Genomic DNA, 27,358 nt, shown 5'->3' with positions numbered 1-27,358 from the left:
TTTGAATGGTGCATGAATCAACATACAAGGACTCTCAATATAACTGACACACACAACTTTACAGGAATAACATTTAAAAAAGGACGCAAAATCTGAACAATGCATAAGTACAGAAGCACGGGGAAAGAATATATCTAACGTAAAAAAATGACAAATTGAAAAATAAATAAGAAAACTATTTAATTAAATCAATATATTATTACAAAAATACTTGAATAAATATTGAATAAGTAATGTATGATTAATCTAGATCTTGAAAAATTGGTTTAATGGAAAAATCTATATACATCCGATATTACATTTTCTGTGGAAAGGTGTGGAAATGTGCCAATTTAATGTCCAGTTCTGCATGTCAGGTGTACCGACTTTCTTTATTATAGCTTGGCGTGATATTCTGAAGATCACAAAACAAATGCATTTCAGAAAATTGCATTTTAAATGACCGGCCTCTCTCACACATCTCTCTTCAATTCTTAACCCCCCCCCCTTCCCCTTATATTTCCCATACATATTCCTTTACATATCTCCCACATTCACACTCCCCCTCCCCCGCTCCCTATATGTTCTGTACAGTGTGTTGTTGTGTTACACAGTATGTTCTGTTCCTGTTCACTACTGTATATAAAGATATGGAGAAAAACAAAGCATGTGTTACAACAGGAAGTGTGAAGATTTAAGGCATTTCCCATCTAAAAGCCAAGAACGATGAAAGTACAAAATAATGAAAAACAAAATCAAATCAACAACAACCTTGATCGTTAAATTTGAATATATATTTTTTTACAAATAATTAAAGAAATCAAGTTGTCTTCTAGGCAGGGTTTCCGTTAGCCGGTAATTACCGTTTTTTAGCTGGTAAAATGTAATAAAAAACGGTAAATTCAAAACCTTCCAGGGAATCTTTCACGGTTTTGTGTACACTACTAAACAATGAATTGATTATCAAAAAAACAATCATTAACAGATAATTTAATACATTCTTAGTGAAAGGTGGATTTTAGCAATATTGAGTCTGCACATCGGGAATAAGCTACAATACGACCACTTCTTTTTCATTTATAAAATATTTGAATCCTGCTCCAAAGCTTTATTAAAGTGCAATTCTGAGTCATTGGAGAAAAGGTAATCCTAATGTTATTTGAAGAGTTGAGTTTAATAGTCATTTGTAGTACAACTCTGCCTTGATACCCCTTAATAGTGATTAGAATGAGCAGGTGCAGGTGAGCCCAGATTATCCCCCCACCCTTCCCTCCCCGAGCAGTGCCACCCAAGCTATTCAAAAGCGATTGACCGTCCCCCTTATAAATGAAACCATTGGACCCCACATCCTTTCGAATTCCCCCAGTCTATCTTTTAGGATATATTGAATACTTTCTCAATGCAGAGTATCAGTCAATGCCGCAATCCAAGCTTTAAAACTGGGCACATTCTTTGATTTCCATAACAGGAGAATACGTTTCTTTGCACACAGGAAACCGTAGGACAGGAGATGAAGTTGTACATTTCGAAGTGTGTTACATTGTTCAGAAATGCCCAGTATCACCAACAAACAGCACGTGTATAGACAATTATTCTCTAACCTTAAAAAAACGATCTTTAGTATGTCTTAATGGTCAGTAATAAACTCAACACCACATGAGGTCAAAGAAAACACAACTTATAAAAGCTCTCCGTTCGGTATGGGAGCACATTTTGATTGACGTTTCAATTTCTTCTTTTTGATTTGCTCTACATTTCACTGTGGAAAGCCTTCAGGTGTTTTCACTTCACTCTGTGGTTTTATTTGGTCACTGTTGGGCTGACCTTTACCTCCTGCTCCCTCTTTTTGAATTGCATTGATTTGCTTTTCAAACTAAATGTAAAAGCTCTGTTCTTTTTCAGTCAGTTTCACCGAATTGTTATCAAGGTGATGTGAAGGGTCTTTTCAGGAGAAGTGGTTCTGTGTAGAACAAGTCAACGATTCGATTGATAGAAAATACTTTTTATTTATTTTTTTCATAATTGACTAATAAGGATAGTTTGATCATCATTTGATTTTAATCACTGATGAACGAATGTTGCACAGGATGCGTAGGAAATAGTGAGATACAGAACAAACAGTGGATGTAGCCTATTTACAAATGTTGAGTTAAATACATTCACAAAATGCACAATAAATATACATTTCTATCACCTTCAGTGTCCTGTCCCAACCTTCCGTGTATTGTCCCTTAAATGAACAAACGTTCAAAGCACATGCTAATGAAGTTGCTAACTCATAGCAGAAATAATGTTTGGCTGATTTCTCTTAATAATACTTTTGTCTCTGTTTTATTTCCCAGGGGCTCAAGCCGATGGACCATAACGGGCTTTCAGACCCTTATGTCAAGTTGCATCTACTGCCCGGAGCCAGCAAGGTGAGCACTATGTTCATGTATGTTATTACAAGTGAATACTCAATGTTGATTGGTCAATTTTCGAAAATGTTGAGGTCTACTTTTTGTAGCTTCAAATAAAGATCAAAACGATATGTCAAAAACCAGATGGTGATTTCAGTGACTGCGTTTATTTTATGAAATGCAGTCTCTTTTTAGTACATAACGCACAAACATTAGGGTTATATCAATCATCTCAACTCAGTTCTTATGATATCCGGAAAACACATTTCAAGAAATGTTTCGTAGTCATGAAGCGACAGAAACAGAAAGTTATGGAGGTTGTAAAGTCGATGCAGAAACTGTTTTAAATGTTGCTTAGTTTCTTAACAGTTTATAATTGAAATGACAGGTGACGGGTTTGAATGGATTAAGTTATTCAACATCATTTAAATAAGGTGTTTTGTTCAGTTCCCTGCAGTGAGTGTTTTAAGGCGGACATATTGTATATTTTGCACTGAGCCCTTCTTGAGGTTTCCCTCGGGCGGTAAACATGAGGCCAGGGTTAATGATCTATTTCATGATTCTGGAAGCACAGCAGTGAGGATATGTCGGGGCAAGGCTTCATCAATGTAAACAACATTAACTCACTGACCTAATGTTCCCACTTACTAACAGTGAGCTCCTCTGTGAAGGATCCTTATCACCAGCTGAGCTTTGGCCAGCTCACTGTCACAAGTGGACACATTTAAAGAGACGTCCGTATAGCTGACTGCTTTTACATAGATATGGTCACAGAACGCACGCACATGAAAAATTAGAATATTCTAAGTCTACTAGCAGTTTGTATTGAGCTCTGTAATTCACAGAAATTAGAAAGAAGGCAAGAAATGTCTTCAATCTCCTCCAATTCCTGACCTTTTTTGGCTATGTGAAGGGTACAATTGTTATGTAATTTGACTTGTTGTTAGCTGCTCTGTAATCCCAGTATTCACTTTATTCATGTTAAAGGACTAGGGATGTGCATCTCCATCACTGAGGGCATCTCGATACGTTGCCACGATACGATACATTAACGATACATTTGAAACACCAGGCAATGCGATACGATACGATTCACCCCTGTTTTGATGCAGTTCGATACGATTTGATTCAACTTTATGCGATTCGGGGCGATACGATACGATTCAACACGATGCAAAAATAATGATACTTCAATTTGTTACGACAGAGGATTTTTGTTTTATTCCTTATATGCAGCAAATCATACATTAACAAAAAAGTGCTTTACATATTTGGTTCTCTCTACTAGTACTCCGCATCCCTTCATGCTGTTTATTTTTACCTTAAAAATTACGGTACAATTGTATAACACCTCACAGTTAAACTATTTAAGGATGCATTGCCCATGATTAACAATGTGCGAATAACGACTACCATAGTGCAATGCCCATACAGCTGCCAGCCTGATGTGCTTAACACTCACTCATAGGCTAACTCACCAGTGAGCAGGAAGCATTGGTTTCTATTTGAACAATAAAGAATACAAATAACCTTTCACAAACAGCTCTATCATAACTGCCTACAGTAAGGAAGACATTTAAACTGTTATTGCAGTCACAGGCTGCTGTAAGCTAAACACCTCTCTCTGACAGAACACCTCACTGAGTGATTTAACTCATATGTCTAACTTCCAGATTTCTCTTTTCAGCCGCAGACCCCACGTCGCCTCTTTATGTGCGTCGCTAAGTTCCTCGTACTACTTGTGTACTTTAAAGTGGCACGGCATCGTTTACAATCTGCGAGTGATTTTTCAAGTTGACCGTCTTTCTTGAACAATCCGAAGTGTTGCCAAACGTTTGATTTGTAGGTATTTTTCGGTGCGCTGTGTTTCTCTTTCTCCTCGACTTCCGTGTGTGTTGATAACTGAGACTCTCGGCCTCCGTAGTGGCGAAGCAAATATCAAAGATCGTCTCTGCTGAGCGTTGACAAGATGAGGGGATTTTATATGAATGAATCGTTTTTTTACCGATGCAAAGGCGCTACGCAATCGATGCATCGGGAGTTCAACCCAAACTGTAGCCGATGTGCACTCTCTCAACCGTTGCACTCGCATCTTGAACGTTTATGCCGGTGCACCGATGCGAATTGGTGAATCTTAACATCTCTATAAAGGACTGATTAAAATACAGGTATTAAAACAGGTTTAACAAGTTCCCAAGACAGAAACATCTGGGCTTAAACCGGCTTAGTGGAATACTTGATTCTGATTGGTACATTTGGACATTTTTGAGGTTGTTAATTATTGATAACAGGTCGTTGCTAAGGAGAACAGACTGTTGCTAAGGAGAACAGACTGTTGCTGAGGAGGATAAAAGGGACTATGTGCATTCATATCAATACGCAGAAACAAGTCCGTTCATTTTAACAACAGCTGTGTTTTCATCACAAAATGCACGTACATGAAGGATAGAAGTGTTTCTTTAATGTCAAAGTACAACATGACGCACTTGTTGATTTCATTCGAGTCTGACAGAAGGCCTTGAGGTTGACTCAATCCTTTTCATTAAACTCCTCGAATCTAATATAGATCCTGTGAATGAGCACACTTCACAAAGGCATCTTAATGAAAGCAAAAGCCGTGTGATTATCTATCTACCTGACTCACGTCTCCTTTTCTTCTCGCAGCTTTTCTAATTCTTTCCTCTTTATCTGAACTTCGTAATTGTTTAGTTTCTCTTGCTTCGGCTTTGACTTTAGACCAATGCTGTGTGGGTTGTTACGCCTGACAGATATCTGAAAGACAGATAAATAACCTTGTAGCTGCGTGCTTGACTTATTTCTGACGGTGTATAATTGACTGTGAGTCATTCTTTTTAACCAGATATTGATATTCTGATAAACTAACGTGTGTCCAGTACGCATTCAAAAGAATAGTACAAATAAAGGTATTAAGTTGGCTTCAATAACAAAGACAGACTGTCCATGTTGAGCTATAATCGAGGCCTTAATGACAATGACAGCTTTGCACCAAAAAGCTCAATATCTAACAAATACATAAGAACAATTATGACTTTACACAAACAATGGATAAAAACTGAAATTAAGGGAAAAGTAAAGACTTAATAAACCTAAAAAGGTAATTTTTCACTGCAAAAAATCTGAGATTACAAAAGCGCTGGGACAACAGAATGATGGACAAATACAAGCCCAAAGCCAGATCACTATACAAATCGTGTAACAGCCCAGAAAATCTTTAAGAGACAAAAAATACCAGCAGCAATCATTTTTGAAATGTTGTTAGTAATACTTATCGATGATGCTGTGGAGGGAAAAATGATTTCTGTCACTGGAGCGTTCAAAAGATTTCATGTTACGGATGAGAAACTCTGCTGAGCTGCTGCTATTATTTCCAAACCTTTTAATTTCATACTCAGTTATAGATCTACGAATACTGCAGAAAATTGACTTTGTACCATTATTTTGGGGACAATGTGCAGTGTTTACTTCCTGTCTGTCTTCTTCTGCTGTTACCTTTAGTGTTTACTTCCTGTCTGTCTTCTTCTGCTGTTCCCTTTAGTGTTTACTTCCTGTCTTTCTTCTACTTCTGTTCCCTTTAGTGTTTACTTCCTGTCTTTCTTCTACTTCTGTTCCCTTTAGTGTTTACTTCCTGTCTGTGGTCTACCTCTGTTCCCTTTAGTGTTTACTTCCTGTCTGTGTTCTACTTATGTTCCCTTTAGTGTTTACTTCCTGTCTGTCTTCTTCTGTTGTTCCCTTTAGTGTTTACTTCCTGTCTGTCTTCTTCTGCTGTTCCCTTTAGTGTTTAATTCCTGTCTGTGTTCTACTTATGTTCCCTTTAGTGTTTACTTCCTGTCTGTCTTCTTCTGCTTCTCCGTTAGTGTTTACTTCCTGTCTTTCTTCTTCTGCTGTTCCCGTTAGTGTTTACTTCCTGTCTGTCTTTTCCATGGATGTATAATAAGAACTAGATACCGCGCGGGAGGCGGGGTCTCGTTCTTTCCTATGAGCGCTGCTCATTGGCGCATGAGGACAAAATGGCCCAACTTTTGAGAGAGCGAAACGTCACAGATTACCCGTCATGCCTGGCTGTCAGAGCAGAAGAACCCGCATGTGCGCTCACAGAGCATGCGCCCCTTAAGCCCCGCCCCCGAGCTCCCAACCTCGGCTCACTAGAATGAATGGAGAGAGAAAATACATCTTTTAGTGCATTTTACAACTTTAAGGACCTAATGATTATAATAAGGGCTATAAAATAGTTCATACTGGGCAGTTTATTTAGTTACAAAAAAATGATCCGCTGATTTACAGACGTCTCTTTCCCCATGTTAGTCAATGGGAAAAAGTATTTCTGGGCCGGGTGACGTCACGGACTGATACGGGAGTTGTAGTACCGCCATTTGGACACAACACATTTTTTCCTCAGAGTCCGGAGCACTTCCTGGGGGCTTGGTCTTTTCTGCTTCTCCATTAGTGTTTACTTCCTGTCTGTCTTCTTCTGTTGATTTCTTTAATTCATCATGAATCCTCATGACCGAAAGAACGAGATCGCGGGTACAAGCGGCCTAGATGGGTTTTCTCCGCAGGGTGACTGGTGTCTCCCTTAGGGATAAGGTGAGAAGTTCGGTCATCCGGGAGGGACTCGGAGTTGAACCGCTCCTCCTTCGCGTCGAAAGGAGCCAGTTGAGGTGGTTCGGGCACCTAGTTAGGATGCCACCTGGGCGCCTCCCTAGGGAGGTGTTCCAGGCACGTCCAGCTGGGAAGAGACCACGGGGTAGACCTAGAACCAGGTGGAGGGATTATATCTCTTCGCTGGCCTGGGAGCGCCTTGGGATCCCCCAGTCAGAGCTGGTTGATGTGGCCAGGGAAAAGAAAGTTTGGGGCTCTCTGCTGGAACTGCTACCTCCGCGACCCGACCACGGATAAGCGGGAGAAGATGGATGGATGGATGGATCATGAATCCTCTGCTTGACCCTCCTTAGCAACGGCCTGTTCTCCCTAACAACGCTCTGTTAGTGCAAAAGAACAACCCCTAGAATGTCCACATTGACCAATCACAATCGAGTATTCAACCAAGCCGTGTAACAAAAGAGCAACAGATACATTATGACGTTCGCTGAGTCTGGTTCTCCTGGATCTTAAACTCAAAATAAACTCTTGCATCTGTTAAACCAGTGCAGACAGATGGATTAAGTCATAATGTCAGCCATGCATATGCCACCTTTCTATTGTTAGCAATGCACTCTGTAAACCCGGCCAGACAATGTGTTGTGACTTTTATTGTGCAGAGTACAAGATGTATAACAATTGCAATGCCTTTATATCCAGATGAATGATTTCCAATGTCTCCAGCCGACATGGATGGTGCTTTGAAGCAACACAACATGTTTACTTGCAATTTAAAAATGAAGTAATTAGTGGGAATGCAAAGATAGAGTTGTTTAATTAGCTAGTCTCTAAGTGAGAAAGCCCAGGGCCCGACAACAGCAATGAAACAGAAGCGTAATCATTGTCACACAACACATGGAAAAAAACTGTTAAAAGAAACCACCAGCCTGCCTGCTGTTAGTCTGGACTGTACGGCAGCGGTTAATCACTGGAGTTAGTGGAGAAATACGCCCACCAAAGATATAATCTGTGATAATATCCGCACGACAGATTTGATCCAAACATTTCTCAACACCAGGAGACCAGATTGCAGTGTGTTTTCATGGCACCCTGAGGATAAAGCAAATTATTTCTTGCACCAAAGTGTTGTTTTTACCAAAAAGCTACAAATTACACAGCAAGAAACCTACACTAAAAGCTGGTTATGACTTTAGAAAATGTTTTTGTGCCCTGCAATTTGTAGAGAAAAACATGAGGAAAGAGAGTGTTGCACGGGAGAATTAGCAGAACATAATATTTAAATAAACTCTGTGTTTCAAGATGAAAATAATATTGAAATTTAGAAGTAAATGACACATAATTGCATCATTAGCGAATGATCACTTTATTTGTTCTAACATGATATTTTAATCAATTGCTCACAAGATATTTGCAATGTTGAAGTTTATATTATTCATTGTCTCAGACGTAATTATTCTGTGATGAAACTAAATCAAAACATCTGCTCAATGTGAAAAACACCTCTAAAGCTCACTAATCATCAGGTTGCCTGTGTGGGGTTTTAAGGGGAGTTATTTCCTAATGAGCCAACAGGCATTAACATTAACTGTAACCCCCTGGAGTCTTTTCAGCATAATAAGGTTGCCGGGTTTTGAGCAAATCTGGAATAACGCAAAAATAAATGTTTTTCAAACTTTTATTGTAACTGTCTTAGACCACAAATGTTTTTTCTACAGAATTAGAGAATACATATTGTGCTTTTTGGGGTTTTCACTTTCCTCTGGAGTCTTATATAGGTTTGTGTGCATGTAAATGGCCTGCAAATGTCTTCCTTAAGTAAAGGTTTTTGGTAACACTTTAGTTTAAGGTACACATATTCGCCATCAGCTGGTTGTTAATTAACATATTAGCAGTATATTGCCTCTTTATTAGTCATTGTAAAACGCATATTAATGTATTTTTCTAGATGACCATATTCTACAAGTACTAGGCCATTAGTTAAGAGTTTGTCCTTAATAACCCTTTACTTAGTGCTTATTTAATGTAAGTAAGGAAGTTGTTGTACATGAATTTTGGACTTAATATGCTCAATATGGGCCTAATGAGGCATTCTCCCAACACCTAACAAATAAGGACTATTCTTATGTAACAAGACATAAAACTAAAAGTGTTAATTGTGTCAAAATAACTCAAAATGTGTTATTTCTAACTCAGAATATGTTCCCTTAAAGTGAAGTCTTGTTCACAACCAATAATGTAGTAGTTTGACTCTAATATGATAATGAACAACTAGTTGATGCCGAACATGTGTACCTTAATCCAAAGTGTTACCAGGTTTTGTTCTATTCTTTGTACCCTGCTGTGGAGTACTTATGACATGTCATGGATCATTAGACTGGGAAGTGAAACAAAACTCTATGAGAGCATTTGGCTACTTGGGATTTGTTTCCTGTCTCAGTTGGAGGCCCTTTGCATCCTCCTGTCAGTAAAAGCAAGATGTCGTCACCTCCTCTCCCTCTGATATGTCTCTCAGCTCGCTCTCAAAACAATCATTAGGCTCGGTCTAAGAGCCTCATTAAGACTTGCTAAAGAGGTCATAAGTTCTGCCTGCAGTCTAATCAGAAGTGAAGTTTCACGCTCCGCTGCGAAGCCCGACCATAGTTTCCTCTCCTCTGAGACCACGAGCAAACACAGAGAAATGCCTCTAATTATTATTCTAAATTAAACTGTCAATAAATGACAGGGGTTAGCTACTGTAAAATGATGATGTTTGCACAGGACCACAAGCTGATTTAATGGTGCAATTAAGGCTTTTTGCATTCAGTATACAGTAGCTACATGAAATAACCCATGAAGTCCATATCTCGTTATATTTGGCAAAGGTTTCATGGCCAAAACTGCTAATACTAACAGTTCATTGAAGGTCATGTGACAAAGGTGTGAACATCTATCTAATATGTGAATGTGAACAAAACATGAGCGTCAAACAAAACCCACAATTTAGAGCTTGATTTGTTTCTGAAGCAATAGCAAAACAATATTTGCGAGACACGGGAAACCAATCAGCAGCTTCCGGCAGGTTAAATTAGAGATGTTGAAGAAGGACCTGTGATTAAAGCTCGGACACTGAACTGTCTGATACTGCAGAGCGATCACTTGCAGACCAAATATTGTTTGTCTCTCCTTCTCCTTCAGATGTGGTGGCCAGCTTGAGGTCTATGCACAAGTCTTGGAATAATTGGCTCGAGAGCAAAGGCTCTTAAACCTCAGCAGCTGAAATGACTTGTGACACCGGTTGCTCGTTTGTTGCTCTGCCCCTCCATCTGTGAGCAGGTGGCGCTGAATTATTTCCCCTTTAATGTGAGCTCATTAGGGCGGAACAATCGATCAAAACCTGACCGAAATCGCAGCATAGACTTGTGAAATAATCAAATCTTACAGACTTAATATAACATTTCAGTTTGGTACAGATCCTCTTATTTTAAATAATAATAATTTTGTCAAATATCAATTAATTAAAAAAAAAAATAGCACTTTTTAGTAGATTTTTTGTTTTTTGCATTTATTACCGTACTTTAATTTTGTACGTATGACTGGAGGAATACCCATTTTTAAACTATCAGTAATCCTTGCATTTTCCTTTCCATCCAAGCAAGAACGATACCATTTGTTTCTTATATTTCCATAGCAAAAAGCAATTGTTGGCCAAATTGGGAAGCCCTACTTTCTATCCACAATATGTGATTGTTGCTTATTGTATAAATACATCAATTGATCTTAAAGGTCCCATGTCATGCTTTTCCGGTTATCACCCGTCCCCTTGTGTGTTATGAAGGTTTTTCTGCATGTAACCGGTCTGCAGAGTGACAAACCCTCAAAGTACACCCTGTAGAGAGTAAAACTCTAACACAGAGAAGACCTGTCTATGCTGCCCCAGAACGCCTCGTTGGACATTTCTCATTTTCCATTGTTTACTTCTTGGGTATAGTGAGGTGTTTCGGGTATAGTGATGTAACGTAACATCCGCGGAGCCGTTACGTTTGTACCAATCCGCGGACTTCCTTACACACACACTCGGTGGGACGTTGCGAGGCTCGCTGCTGCGAGGAGCGGACACTGTGAGCTGGCTCACTGGTGTGGGGTCGGCGAGACAGCGAGACACCGCGGAACTCAGCCTGAGCACACACACAAACTCCCAGCCAGGCTGCGGGTGTGTGTGTGCTCGGGCTGGGTTTTGGTGTGTCTCGCTGTCTCGCAGACGGCCACTGGGCTCACAGGGGGGGGGGGGGGCAGGAGCTCCAACAAGCCGTTTAGGATAGAGAGTGAATACACATACTATACAGAGATGCTGTATGAGAAACGTAACAATGTAAATCTATTTTAGTAGACCTCAACAATGGAATTATGATCAGCAGAAATGGCCATGACATGGGACCTTTAACACTAACACACTTAAGAGAATTCAAATTAATAAAATGCATTGTTTTTACCATCCTTATAAAACCAGTCGCCTTTCAAGCTCTCAAGATCGCAAACTTCGTAACGCTTTAATTAAAAACATGTAGAGTCGTACATTAAGGTCAACACTTTACTATGATTTATTGACGTCCACACCCACAAGTAGCTGATTACAGTCTCCTACAATTGTAATTCAATGCATCACTTCGCTTTCTTACTAGGCTGCCAGCAATCCACTTAGTATAAACCAAGGAGGGCGTTTTAAAACCTCAAGGTGCCCCTCAAACACCTCGACCTTGATGTAGCAACACTTCTTTAGAGACTCATAAAGAATAGACCTATACAATATCACATCTTGGCTTTCATTTGGAAGCTACTTCACAAACAACAACGTTACGATATGTAATAAGTGTCGTCTGCAAAAGGGCTTTCCTTGTCTTAATAGATTCTGCATCACGACATGATTGAAAAATGGAAATATAATCAACAGATCAGTTTTAATCCACAACGAATCAGGCAAAAGCACCTCATTACTGTGTTTCCCAGCGACGTACTAAATGTTTATTGTAAATAAGTCCTTCAGCTGATAAAGGAAAGAAAATAAAGGATTTCTGATACAGTAAAAACAAATCTGCAATACAAAAATAAAGTCTTGCTTTGCTCCGACGATAATAACAATTATATATATTGTGTAGCCCTAATTTTGATGCTATCTCTATTTGCCCGTGTGTGTGTGTGTGTGTGTGTGTGTGTGTGTGTGTGTGTGTATGTGTGTGTGTGTGTGTGTGTGTGTGTGTGTGTGTGTGTGTGTGTGTTCCCGTCTTCCTGTAGGATGAGCCACTGATTGAGGGAGAAACAATCAGCGAGAGTCTCATTACACGGCTCCCCGCCATCAGACGTGCAAATAATCACAGCAGATAATTGATTTTAATCCTCAGGAAGAATCACATGTTCTCACACATGACTCACAACACAGAACCATCATCATCCTTGTCACGTATTCTCTCGGGAGGATTTTCCCGCACTTTCACGATATTGCACTGATAAAGCCGTGTGATAATTATTGTCAGTGTACGTCCTTGACATGCTACAGAGGGATTTGTAGGTTGATATCTTTTCAGGCGAAGTTGGGTTATACATACAGTATGAGGAATTTGCTTTGGTCTAGTCTCCTTCATTAAGTTCCTTATAAAGGAGCAAATATAGAGTATACAAACTATTTAAAAAACATGTCTTAGTATAATAAAATAAGTGCATTATATTAGAGATTAAAGAGGAAGACATATGCAGTTTTAAAAATGTATAATTGAATAGAAATGTGGAAAATATACAGACACATAAAGGTTAGCAGTATTTTGTATAAGGAATGGCTCACATGATCACAATAATTAAAGGGGCCTATTTTGCTTTTTGGGTTTTCCCTTTCCTGTAGTCAGTGGCGGCGCCAGAGTATTTTAGTTGGGTTACCTATGGTAGGGCTAACCCATACAGTGGTGGGGCTCAAGTCAGTATTTGCAATGTAATTACATACACGCTATATCGTCCCCCTTGACAGTGAAACGCCACGCGTGAGGTTTAGATTATTTCCCTGTCTCAATCAAAATGGAACTGTATGAAATAAAACGGCTCATTTGTCTTGTAGTAAATAAAAAGGGATCCCTGTGAACGTGACGTATGGTAGTAAACGTTGAAGATCCAATGGGGATACTGAATGGCGGTTCTGACTGATCTCATCAGTAATGCATGACGCAGACCCAACGCTTCGTTGCTCTGATTGACTGTAGGTCTATTCAAATTGCATTCGGAGGCATTTTGATCTGAGCGCGGCCGCGCTGATATTATAACGCCAGAGAATTTCCACACCTTTACGGCCCGTCCACACAGCGGCGTGCGTTGTCGCTTGCCCGTAGGCGTGTCTGAAACTCGACCAACAACCAATCACATGAATCTCCCGCCCCTGACACACAAGCAGAGGTTTGATTGGCTAGAGCTTGTACTGGCATATGATTCGATTGGCTGACACTTCTGCCTAGGCGTCAAAAGTTGAACATTGCTCAACTTTTGCAGCGAGCCACGCCAGCAACGCTCAGCGTCGCTTCCCACAATGCAGTTCGGCGAAAAGTGACGTCACCCTATTCAAAGTGAATGGTGAAGCTTCAACGCACGCCGCTGTGTGGACGGGCCGTTAGTGTATAACACTCCCCCACTACTTAGACTATTCCTTGCACCCCTCTAGCATAAGCCCGAATGGTCTCAACCATATTGCATCAGTAACGTGCACTTGTTGTTACAGCAGGATCAGTTTGTGTGTTGTGGACACGACCCGTATATTTTCACAAGCCGTGTTCTCAACATTTAGCATTTTGCTTATTGTTTAATTTATTTTGCTTACTTTAACATCATTTTTCATGGTGGGGCTAAGCCATTTCTTGGTATGGCTGTAGCCTACCCCAGCCATGCCCTGGCACCGCCACTGCCTGTAGTGTGTTATTTAGATTTTAGTGCATGTAAATGGTCTGCAAAGTCTAAAATCCCCTGATTTTCTCTCGACAAAATGAAAATATGAACGTGAAATGAGCCCATTTAAATTTCTACTGTTTGTTTTTCGTTGTGGAGAAACTCCCTTAATCTTCTGCAGTATTGTCGCAGCCAGTTTCTATACTATCTAATCAAATGTGAGTGTTAGCCTGACTCAGGTCTTTGTTTGGAACATTGTTTACTCAGAAAGTTTAACGTTCACACAAACTGAGTCGATGTGGTTATTTACCATCATGTCAACATCCTTCACTTCCTGCAATGCTGTGATTATGCATGTCACTTTGAATAAATGCGGTGTGCCGTTGATCTCTCATTTCCGACAGTGTTCAATATGCAGCAGTTAGCTAATGCATTTACAAACTGTCAGCGAGGCACGGAGACTTCTCCGGACGTTTATAAAACTCTGGCAGCATTTCAATGAAGCTTCAAACCTGAGGGATGAGCGTTTCTGTTGAGCAGCAGGAGGGGAACCAGCAGTTCATTTTGTACGATGTTATATTCTGTTAAATGCCACACTTTATGTTTGTCTTTCAGGCCAATAAACTCCGAACCAAGACCCTGCACAACACACTGAACCCCGTGTGGAGCGAGACCTTGACCTACTACGGCATCACAGACGAGGATATGGTCCGAAAAACACTCAGGTACTCCCAACTGCATGTCTGTATGTGTTCTGAAGGAAGGGATGAAGGACTGGAAGAATGATGGGGAAGGAAGAAAGAGGAAGGAAAAAGGAAGCAGGAAGGATGGAAGGATTGAACATGGAAAAGACAGGAATAGAAGAAAGGGAGAATAACAACTAAAACACACAGTTAAAATGAAAAGGTACTAAGAAGGTGTTGAATATAATTGGAAGAAATTAAATAAAGTAAGAAAATGTAAGTGATAGTTTGTAGAAAATAAATGAAAGGAAGAAAATAAGAGGAAGGAAGGAAAATGGAAAGAGGGAAGGAAGGAAGGAAGGGAATTGTAGGTGAAATGAAGGTGACATGAGAAATGTGATTAGGAGAGATAAAGAGGAAGGAAGGAAATGAAAGCAATTGAAGGGAATCATTGAAGGAATTGAAGGGAAGGAAAGATTTAAAGAGAGGAAGGAAATGTTAATAAAGAAGGCGGAGAAAAGAGGAAGGGTTAGGAAGAGATGAAAGGAGACCAAGGAGAAAGGGAAGGTAATGAAAGCAATGGAAATGTGAGAAAGAAAGGATAGGAGGGAAGGGAGGGAGGAAGATTAGACTATTTGAGGGGAATACAATCAAGAAAAGGACAAACAGAAACAAACATGGGAACGAAAAAAAGATGGTAACAAACAAGAAGAAGTGAAACAAAGGGGAAAGTAAGAAAAGGACGTTTTTGAAAAAGGACTGAAAGGAGTAAAGAAAAGTATATTTTACAGTTTCTCTTCTTCATAGCTTGCGCTTGTGTAGCTGCCTGTATTTAATGAAATCCTGTTTGTGTTGAATCTAAATGGGCAGCGAGATAACTTCCTGTTCTTTGGTTATTAGTATTTCTCTCCAACACCTGACCAAAACCTGGATCAGGAGCATCTGCTTCTATGATAAATGTGAAGCTGTTATGCAACGGAAGTGTTACTTCACTGTTCTTGCCTCTTTTATTTTTACCAAAGTGTTATCACTGTAGTAAAGTAGGTTATACAATCATATGCGTAATCATTCAAGGAGCTTCACAGCGGTAACATATCGCAATGATAGGTGGGCCGCACGCAGAGAGGGATCTTAGTTTTCTGTTTTCCCTCCATGCACCAAACCATTACCGTGATGTTCGTAGAGAGAAAGTGTCATCACTCCCACCTGGGGGGCTAATATTACAACCAGGGAGTCTTTTGGGAAGCATATCTGGGTTTTGGACTGAACTAGAAACAAACTTAAAGACCTAACTTTGGATTTTAAGAAACCAAGATAGACGTGTGTCGCTCTTCTTTGTCATCCTATTAAGCCCCTGTCACACTGTCCCGAAATTGACACCCGATGGACACACGAATATGGAATTGTGAATTTCGCACGAAGATGGCCCCGAACCACACACGAAGGCAACGTTTACATTACATTTAAGACATACAACTGCAACGAAAGTAACACAAACAATTATGTTAAAGTATTATGATACTGTACTGATATTTTCAGACTTTGTTCTTTACTTTCTCCGTCTTTATATGTAGAAGATATTACGTTTTCTCCGTCATGTTGTTTCCATAGCAACAACAACTTCCTCGCCTTCAAAATAATATATTATATCCTTTTTAGTTTCACAGAACACAAATTGGGTTATTTACATAATATGTTTACATGATTTTGTTTTGCAATAAAACAACCAGATGGACACACGATAAAGGAAAAGTTCAAATTCGGCTCTGATCGTAGCAACATCGGGACATTCGGGCCAAATCTTTGGCATGCCAAAGATTTTGCCACCGCTCCCGAAGTTGCTGCCAGAGCCTGAGAAACTCCACCGGCGGTCATATGATGGCTTAAGATGCCCTCACGAATGGCCCGATGTTGGTACGATCAGAGCCGAATTTGAACATTTCCTTAATCGTGTGTCCATCGGGTGTCAATTTTGGGACAGTGTGACAGGGGCTTTAACAGATAATAGGATTAATAGGATAGAAAATCATGCACACTTTAGGGTAGCCACTCATAATAATAATAATAATAATAATAGATTACATTTGTATGGCGCCTTTCAAGGTACCCAAGGCCGCTTTAGAAGGTGAACAACAAACAAACGGGGCTAACGCTTTCGAGTCAGTTTGAGCTATGTTTTATCGATTGGTATGCTTTTATTTGTCTGTCCACAGCCCTTATGTGCCTTTTATCTATTATTGTAATATTATATTTTATTATAATGTAATGTGGCTGTGAAGCACTTCGGTAAACCCTCTGTTTTTAATATGTGCTATATAAATAAAGTGGATTGGAAACGATTAAGTGAACAAAAGGATTGTTTCAAACCAGAATATCCTGACAACTCTCCGACTGATTGGCACGAGATTTTGCACAAACATTCAAGACCCCTCCTGATAAATCCCACCAGCTTTCAGGATATTGTTGGTTATCATGTTATTGTTATAAACTGACAACACATTTATCGTGTTTTTTTGTGTTGCAGTGCAGGAAAGATATGAGCGTTTCAGTCCCGCAAAAACAATAGACGTCAATTATTCCGACGCCTCCTGAGAGATATGATCTGATTAACGCTCGCATGCACAAAAGCCACAAACATCTCTTCACAAACAGCACCTTGATTAACCATTTCCCTGGAACAATACAGAGAGAGCAGCCTCCACAGATTGAGACGTGCACCTGTCCTTGCAGCAGATATTATAACTTCTGTGTGTTTCGTTGTGATTCTGATGACACCCCCTACACGAGATGCTAACACTCATCACTGCTGCACAAAGGCTGCATGTTTCCAGAGGCTGATTGCTGGGAGAAAAGCACTTGACACGAAGCGTACTCCACTACATGAGTGTGAGTCATGTCATTTCAGTGCTTACATATCCTGCATTTATCCAGGACCGAGATCTGAGGAGAGCAGCGCGGTTTCACACCGATAATCGACATTCATTATAATTGTAATGAAACGCTGGAGAGGAATATAGATCAGGGGTGCAAGTGGCTCTGTGTACTGTATGTGCAGGTCAGTGTGGGGTATAAGGGATCTTCTTCTATTGATCGGAGACTTCACTGGCAGACATACAGTAAAGGACGCACTGATAAGATGTGTTTATGGGTTCAGAGGATTGAAAACGAACACATTATATAATATGAGACGTACACCAAGGCCGTTTCCTTCAATGCATGCTGGCAGAGACGTCAGAAACGTTTTCATTATGTTATGTTATCCATTCTGTATCTACACAATCTGATGTTTCTGAATACTCCACTGAGACTTCAAGGTTTTCAATTGAATCAAATAAAAAAAAGTGAAATCCTGTGAAAATATGGATGCAACTAAAGATTATAATCTAATTGTTATTGTAATGAAATCTGCTCTATTAATAAAGTTTTGCTTTTCTTGACCTTACCCCTATTTAATCAAGAATTCCTTGTTTCACAATTAAAAAGCCTGCCTCTGTTATATTGATTAAATTAGATTACATTTATTGTCATTACAAATAGTACAACGAAATATGTTTGCAATATAATTTAAAGAGTGTCCATCCCAGTTTCTCAAGGTCCACAGTTTAAGATTATGTCTTTAAATTTTTACTTTTTCAGTCCAAAACGCAGAAATATTTATATTCACACACAGAATCTTTGGGTAATTTTTGCAGGAAACATTTATTATAAAGTGAATTGGTTAGTGCAGCTCTAGTGAATAATTGTGATTGTATCCACGCTGTTATCGAGAGGCGAAGTCCCGCCCATCTACTTCCGGCCCATGGGACCTTATTTCTGAAAAATTATGTATAGAAGTCAATGGAGAGAGAAAGATTATCTCTCGATCCCGTTTGAATTGTGCCACGAATTACACATATGATGTTTGTGAGTCTTAAAAAATCATTTCCATGTCAAGAAAGTCACAGTTTGTCGTAAAACTGTTGAAATATAAGACTATGAAAAATACGCAACTAGAAAGACTACAAATCCCAGAGTCCCGGTCCCCCATGCTGGCTCTAATGAACCGACTAACTCCCCTTGTGTGTATGCACAGCTCTCAACATGCCCAGACTTGGAGTGATTTTCACCTCTCTTAATACTTTCCGCCTCATTCTGAAAGAAAGAAGTGAAATGTGCCAACGTGACGGCCGTCTTGGTGTGTGGTGCGAGATGGGAGATGTAGTTCATTGAGCAGTTTCACACAAAAAAAGTGTTACTTCATAGTTTTATTTTTTCGACTTGCAAAATTATCTTTTAAATTGACAAACATCATATGTGTAATTCGTGGCACAATTCGAACGGGAACGAAAGATAATCTTTCTCTCTCCATTGACTTCAATACATACTTTTTCCTAAATAAGGTCCTATGAAGCTCCCCCGGAAAGGGAGGGACTTCGCCTCTCGATTGAGATCAACTCCGAATGAAATTCAGTTATTCCTTAGCCAATAGGCTTGTTTGAGATGAGCTGCGGCTCGCTTCGAAAGTAGACGAGAATAGCCGATTGCTGCCGGGGGAGGTCTCAAAAAGCTCGCCTGAAGTCGGACAGCTCGGAGTCGGCTTGACTCGGTTTGCATTTATAAAGAATGCACAAATGTTTTTAATCGTTAATGTCAGACATGAACTGTTGAGGAAATATTTTCCAAGGCCCATAACTGTGACCCAGTTTATCAGTTCTGTCCTGACTGAGCACACACACCTGTAGCCTTGGCTGCTGTGCTCTCAGTGTTCTGCCTCCCTGTTCCTGCCTGTTGGCGTCAGCTGATAGAGGTGTTATCATTCTATCTTGTTATGCAGCATGTTGATTATTCTGTCTGAACTAAATACATGGGTCTGAGGTAGAGTTCTTCAGAATTGACGTGGCAACTCTACCGTGAAGTCAGAACCTCTGACTCTTTGACTTGTCTTGTGAATTCTCCGGCCGAGGCTCCTAAATAAACCATCAGTGTTTGACATCAAAGCTCCAGCTCTCCTCGTGTCTCTCTGAGTCCTGACTCCCATTGCTTCAGAAGTTTCCCCCACATGTACAAAGTAAATACATTTGTTCCTGCTCAAGATTAGATTAAACTTGTTATTGCACATATTACAGGTACTGAGACAACGAAATCCAATTTAGCTTCTAACCAGGAGTGCACAAAGCAGTAAAGTGAAAAGTAGTGTACACAATCTATAGAATAAAAGATAGAATGAATTGAATGATGAATAAACAGTGAGGGAGGGGTATGAATACACTAGATACACACAGCAGCCTGTGAGCAGTATGAACAGTGTATGAATATGCTAAGATATATAAAGTATGAAAACGGTAAGCAGTGCAAGTATAGTATAACATATATAGATAGTAATTTCATGATGATAAACATTGTGGAACGATGATGAAAAATTTGAATGGAAGTGGCGACGTAAAACTGACACAAAACAACAACAAACTTTTGTCGAGCCAATTGGAGAGTTTCATCAGCAGCACGGGGTACAAACCACTAATGAGCGCTCAGCTCGAGATACCAGCGAGTCGTTTCCCATCAAGCATTTTGCTTCTGCAGCTCGTGGAGAGGAACTGCGCCGCCTCGCTCTCAAGGCTGCGGGCGTCTTTGTCCCGCGAGATTTCAACGTCTCATGTAGTCGAGCCTCCAGAGCAAGGGTGCGTTTCACTTATTCGGTTAAATGGATTCCTTGAGTAGTTTCCCTGCGACTGGTCCCTCCCACCAGGGAAGCGTGGAGAGACGCAAGGAAACCACGAAAGCAGGGAAATGAGTTTTAAGAGCAATGGGACGTCGTTTCCTCCGGAGCGTCACGTGAAGCGAAGTCCGTTTGTGATGACGCCGCACAGCTGTTCGTCTGACAGCAGCCAGATCAGTGCATGCGCTGCATCGTCCAATCAGTGAGCGATACACAGTAAGGGGGCGGGGCGAGTATCTGAGGATTTCCCCAGAGGATGGTCTGGTAGTTCCTCGGTTATCGCTCCTCGATCCTCCGGCAAAAATAAGGCCACTGGGACGCTCCTCAAGATGGCGCAGACAAATCAACTTCCGGTGATACTGAGACCGAGGAGCGAGGAAATGAAAAATAAGAGAAGTGAGACAAAGTCGGACAAAATGACTAACCATCATGCAACGCACTAACGAGACGGCGGTCGCAATTGCGCAGGTCTGCGTCGGTCTCGCTCATCTCAAACGAGCTAGCTTCACCTCTTTATGTAGTTTTATCAAAATAGGAGCAGAAGTTTGTATGTTAACAGAAATATAAACCAACAAACAGCAGTGAGAACAAAAGCCGACTGCACTATGAAACTCTGCACAGTGCAGTAATCAAATCTATCAGATCTGCACAGTGAAAGGAAGTTAAAGTCCTGATTTGGTTTCAAATAGTTATGACATTAACAGAACAAAGTTATTTTTCCATCTTCTGAAACATCTTCTCACTTTAGAATATTTCAGTGTTTTGATCTGGAGATGGCCGAATGCATCCTGAAGCGTAATTATCCCATCATGCTCTGTCAGGCTGATGGAGTCTGACAAAAGTCTCATGAGCTCTGCAGGAACATCAGGGCGCTGCTTCAGTGCTAAAGAGTCAGATTTATAGAGAAGGGGAGTTTGAATTGAATCCCTGCGATGGAGGATGATGAGCTTCAGGTGGTGTTATTGTTTAAAGCTTCATATCTGCAGCACAAGAAATATCCTGAGCTCAGCTTTATTCTCTCTTCTCTTTTCTTTCAGGATTTCCGTGTGTGATGAGGACAAATTCAGACACAACGAGTTCATCGGGGAAACGAGAATCCCTCTCAAGAAGCTGAAGCCCAACCAAATCAAAAACTTCAACAACTGCCTGGAGAAACAGCTGCCGGTGGGTCTGACTGAAGTAGCTCTAAGTGTGATTTCATGGTTAATAAGTGAGAAACTAGAGCGAAGACGATACATGTTAAAGCTTGGTTTTTTAGATCATGTATGTCTCCAGGGTATGGCTGGGGCAGGCTACAGCCATACCAAGAAATGGCTTAGCCCCACCATGAAAAATGATGTTAAAGTAAGCAAATTAAATTAAATAATAAGCAAAATGCTAAATGTTGAGAACACGGCTTGTGAAAATATACGGGTCGTGTCCACAACACACAAACTGATCCTGCTGTAACAACAAGTGCACGTTGCTGATGCAATATGGTTGAGACCATTCAGGCTTATGCTAGAAGAGGGGTGCAAGGAATAGTCTAAGTAGTGGGGGAGTTTTAAACACTAACGGTGTGGAAATTCTCTGGCGTTATAATATCAGCGCGGTCAGAACAAAATGCCTCCGAATGCAATTTGAATAGACCTACAGCCAATCAGAGCAACGAAGCGTTGGGTCTGCGTCATGCATTACTGATGAGATCAGTCGGAACCGCCATTCAGTATCCCCATTGGATCTTCAACGTGTACTACCATACGTCACGTTCACAGGGATCCCTTTTTATTTACTACAAGACAAATGAGCCGTTTTATTTCATACAGTTCCATTTTGATTGAGACAGCGAAATAATCTAAACCTCACGCGTGGCGTTTCACTGTCAAGGTGGGGGGCGATATAGCATGTATGTAATTACATTGCAAATACTGACTTGAGACCCACCACTGTATGGGTTAGCCCTACCATAGGTTACCCAACAAAAAAACTCTGGCGCCGCCACTGTATGTCTAACTATATAAAAGATACCAATAGCAGTGAAACAACACAAATCTCGATACAGGATGCAATGCCACGACGAAAAACGTAAAGAAAATGCGATGTATTTCAACGTACACTTCTGTATTACCATTTGCATATAGCTATTTAAGTTAAAGGTGATCTATCATGCAAAATGCACTTTTGTACGTCTTTTCTACATGAATATGTGTCCCCGGTGTTCCAGGGAACTCACCAAGTGTCAGAAAACACAACCCTCTCTATTTTCCTCCATACCCAAATCTCTTAAAAAGGGGCTGCAACGGATCTGATCCAGACTGATCCAGATTTGAACACTTCTATGACGTCACAGAAGTGGCGCTACGGCTATTGGGACAACTCCACCAATCAGGAGGAGACAGCCACGGACATTGCCGTTGGAAAGCGCTGGAGACGATGTAGTACATATGCCAGGCCTGTAGATGGTGCTGTTCTCACAGAATCAGCCCATGATGCAAAGACAGTGTTACATTGAGCGAAATGAGGAATGGCTAAAATGCATGACCTGTTTGGTATTTTGAAAAATAAAAAGTATAAATATGCCTTATATAGGTATGGTCCTACACTATGTTATTCAAATATACCATGATAGGTCCACTTTAAGCAGGTCATAATTCTTCTACAATATATATTATATGCTGCTGTGAAAACTATATTTATTCCAGTTTTACAGGAATATGTTCATTTTTCTTGTGAAAGGGAAACATGTCTATTCCCGTTTCTGTAACTCTAACGTGATTTCTTTAAATGTGATTTCATGTCAATGGAAAACCCCAAAATATTCATTTTAATATGATTTAAAACAGCCAAAAGCAGCATTACTCAAAATAATCACCTTTCAGAGACTGAAAACAGCTTTTCAATTTAAATAACATTAACAGTTCCTTGAAAAATGTATAAATATCAAAATAGTTGGTGAATTTTTTCAGTCACTTATCATTGCGGCAGCGAAAAACCTGATTTCATTTGGGTAGAACAATTTTTTTATAGTTTTTTTATACGAAACATCACCTCTCTACATCTTTATGGCATAAATCAGAATCTCTGCAAGGTGATGACGTTGGAGTAAAAATGAATGATGCACAATAGACACGGTCAGATCTGATATCTGACTCACATGTATTTTTATATCCTGAACCACAAGCAGCACTTCCTCTCATAATTTTTCCCGCTGAATCTATACCTTCCCCGTGACTAAATGTAAACATGATTCAGAGAATTGAATGTGAGAACTGCTTGAAGCCACAGCAGAGAGTAGATGGACTCACTCCATACGTGCTCTTATTGTCTTTTATTGCATTTCCTTCCACTAACGTCACCGTGGGGGAGCTTTTAATAAATCTATTTTGACCATCACGACATGCAGAGGCTTTCAGAGAAGCAGATGTTTGTGTCTCTGTTGGGTTATTGACTATTTTTGGAAAAAGCTGCATATGTGTCTTACTCTGACTGGCAGAGTTTAGAGACTTTTCACATAAAAATCCTTCAAAGTGAAGATGGATGCAGAGAGAAGGAGCTCAGAGAAAGAAGCTCTCTGCTCCACTTCCTCTTGAAGTATAACAGATAAGGAGTTTGGACTGCACATAAAATACTGTAGAGAAAAAGGCACCGAATGGTTTGTCGTAATATCCAGCGGTGTGTCTTTTAAGGTGGGTTTGGACTGTCAGGCTCATAAATAACAGTTAGGCTGTCGACTGGTGAAATGGACCTGTCAAAAGTTAATTATAAAACGGACAAGTCAAATCAAGCAATCTGATTGGTTCTTAGCTGTGATATAATGAGCGTATACCACGGGTAGAATTGTAGTTACTTTTCACAACAAGTCAGTATCCCTCAGCGTCTGAGAAAAGCTACAACCGTTACAACTGTTACATTGCGTCCGTTACGAAACTAACTAACTAACAAAGCTTAAGATGGAATAATGTGCAGCAAGGACTTATTGACCGTTGTTAAAGGACGCTCACATCTGCAGAAAGAAGTCCGGTTGATTTAACTGTATACAGTTGTGCTGAAAAGCAAACTGCATGCAGTATAATAGGGGATATATTTTGGTTTTAGCCAGAAAAACATACATTTTGTAACTATTTAATGACATTATGCAAACCAAATGAAGATAAATAGTTGTATCTATGTTAATAACAAACCTTATTGACAACCAATCATAGTACGTTTCTGGATTTAAAAAGGGAGGAAATGTATTTTATTGAGCTTTCAAAAAGATGGTGGATGTCAACCAGTGTTCGAATTACCCATTTGCTTTCGGGGGAGCCCTATTTTTCAGTGCACATCCTGCTACTAAATATGTCAAATGCTCGCTCTGTTGACTGGCGCAGCAGTGCGGATGCGATCAATTTCTATAAAAACACTACTATTTTTTATTTATTTATGAAAAGCCATAGATACCTTTCATTCCACTCACTCCATCTTTTCTGTATCCAGTTAAAAGGCAGGTCATGGGCATCGGTTCGCTAGTGCAGGTGGCGCCGGCGGCTGTGGCCGTTGTTGAAGCGTCTTCAGGCTCCGCATCGGCGGGCCTCTCCCTCGGTGTGGAGCTGTCAAACTCGACCCTAGCGCCGCTTACAGCCGGCCAACTAAAAGTTGTTCCGTTCACGTTGTCATTTTTAGACTCCTTCGCTTCTTTGCTTGTGAATCCAAAAGCTGCGAGGCTTGGCTGTTTTCGTTTCGCCATATTTTTTATTACAAAGCCAGAGTTAAAAAAATATCAATATGGACATTTCAAATACCGTAACCATAGCAACGTAAGTAGCGTAAAGAATGCAGCGCCGTCACGTACAGATGCCAACACCCAGAAATATTCACAAATATAAAACAAATATTCAGGAACTGTAATGAACATTGACTATTATTTATTTCAAGAACTTTTATTTACAGAAACTCAACATTTCTAATCTGTGTCACATAAATATGCACGATATTTTTTGGGCTCCCCCTATTTATCTCAAAGTCGGCCTTCAGGGGAGCTCCCCCCCTCTTTAGGGGAGCCAAGCTGGGCCAAGCTCCCCCTAGCTCCCCCCCATTTCGAACAGTGATGCGAAAAAAAGAAAAATAATAAAGCGAGCATCAGGATAATGATATCTGGCACAGAAATGTGTGAACAGCAAAGGATCAGACACTGGTATTTAATCTACAATCTTTGTACTGTAAAGGAAATTGGAATTCATCATGGCTGCAGTACAAGGAAAGCTTCCCTTTATTCCAGGATATCACCTGACCTGTTTTCCTGGAAATGCATCCCTTTTTCCCTGGAAGCTCCTAAGGACCGAGTATTTCCTGGAAGCCGGTCACTTCCCTTTTAACATTATTGTTGCTGCTTTGTTGCTAGCTAGAGGAACAGAGAGTGATGCATATCTGTGTTATTCATCTCTACATTCATTTACAGCCATCTTCACGTCGGAGGTGTCCGGTTATGCTGCGCATTTAATTCAATTCATGGGCATCCTCCAGCTAATCTTAATTGAGTTTTACGTCAGCCAATGGTACAATTAGCTGGAGAATGCACAGCAGCGTGTTTGTTTGTGTAAGTGGATTTAATGTTTGGAAAAAGGGAAATTAAGCTCTGTGAAAGAGAGCAGCATGTTGTGTATTCTTAATGTTTTATCGTATTTCATTTGGTCTGTTAGTCGTGTGTGTTTATTCAGGTCATTCTCATGTACTGTTGTAGTTGTGTGTGTCAAAATAATGAGGTGTTTTCATCGTATGAGCGTTTAATAACACTCAAATGTACATACATATTACTGTAGTCAGGCTGTCAACTCAGCTGTCAAAAAGACTAACTCTTTCCACTTCTGATGCCATTTAACTTTGCCACTTTATTTTCACTTATTCTAACGCATACCTTAATCAGATATTGGTGGTGAATGGATAGTTGGGTTGGGTCTGAAGGGGAGTGGCTTAGCTTGAGCCTGGTGGTGGTGAATGGACAGTTGGGTTTTGTCAGAAGGGGAGGGGCTTAGCTTGACCCTGGTGGTGGTGAATGGATAGTTAGGGTCGGTCTGAAGGGGAGTGGCTTAGCTTGACCCTGGTGGTGGTGAATGGATGGTTGGGTTCGGTCAGAAGGGGAGGGGCTTAGCTTAACCCTGGTGGTGGTGAATGGATAGTTGGGTTTGGTCTGAAGAAGAGGGGCTTAGCTTGACCCTGGTGGTGGTGAATGGATAGTTCGGGTCGGTCTGAAAGGGAGTGGCTTAGCTTGACCCTGGTGGTGGTGAATGGATGGTTGGGTTCGGTCTGAAGGGGAGGGGCTTAGCTTGACCCTGGATTCAGAGGGACAGGAGGTAAAAAGGGTGGAGGAGGGTTGCGTAGAGTCAGCTGAAATGACAGCTGTCAGAGGGGGGATAGCAGATTTAAAAGGGTTAGCGGAAAACTATGATAGGCTTGTGAGATTAGAGCGAAGTGGTTGGTTAAGCTGGGGAGTGACGCCCCCGATCACTTATTGAGAGGAGAGAGAGTAGTAACATGGACATAGTAAATAAATGAGTAAAGAAGGTCATCCTGGTTGAACTTGCGCTGAGCTTCATTTGTTAATTGATTTCTAGCATCCTCTGTGAGGTTTGAACTTCCCCCCTCACTTCCTGTCTCTTGTGGTTCCTGTCAGCCTCTTGTCACCGAGTGCATCTTGTTAAACGGACACAGAGACAACAGTTCAAAATGAGAGGAGGAGACAGGAAATGGATCTGACAGTAAACTGAAACATGTTGGCGTGGCAGATGAAATGGATGCCGAGCACACGAGTCCAGAGAGACGCCGTGTAAAAGTCATCAGTGATTCACGGAGAGAGAGTCCGCTCCCCGGAGATTTCTGATTAGCATCCTGCTGTGGACTCTGCAGGACGGGTTGTTGTGAAATGTGTCCAACACACAGAGCCAGAAGTCTGGGGAGACTTTTCTGTACGCATGTTCCTTTTATTATTAAAATCTATTCTGCTTATTTTCTATGTATGTAGTGTCTCTACTTTAAAGAGTCCTCTCCTGCTGATGTTCAGGTGTATATCAGTATGTAGTGTATCTACTTTAAAAAGTCCTCTCCTGCTGATGTTCAGGTGTATATCAGTATGT

General features: G+C 40.6%; 1 protein-coding gene across 1 annotated transcript in view; it reads left to right on the top strand.

Annotated features, from left to right (window-relative positions):
• The window catches only part of doc2b (double C2-like domains, beta), a 177,112-nt gene that overhangs the window by 127,953 nt on the left and 21,801 nt on the right, over nucleotides 1–27,358 (top strand). Inside the window, exons 3-5 of the mRNA XM_079651524.1 lie at nucleotides 2,322–2,396; nucleotides 14,508–14,617; nucleotides 21,308–21,434. Of these exons, the coding sequence (XP_079507650.1) occupies nucleotides 2,322–2,396; nucleotides 14,508–14,617; nucleotides 21,308–21,434 (312 nt within the window). The remainder of the gene's footprint in view (nucleotides 1–2,321; nucleotides 2,397–14,507; nucleotides 14,618–21,307; nucleotides 21,435–27,358) is intronic.

This window comes from Notothenia rossii (assembly GCF_949606895.1).
Source record: "Notothenia rossii genome assembly, chromosome: 9".
Taxonomy (NCBI): Eukaryota; Metazoa; Chordata; class Actinopteri; order Perciformes; family Nototheniidae; genus Notothenia; species Notothenia rossii.
The sequence above is the reverse complement of the archived record's forward strand: the minus strand, read 5'-3'. Positions and strand labels throughout refer to the sequence as shown.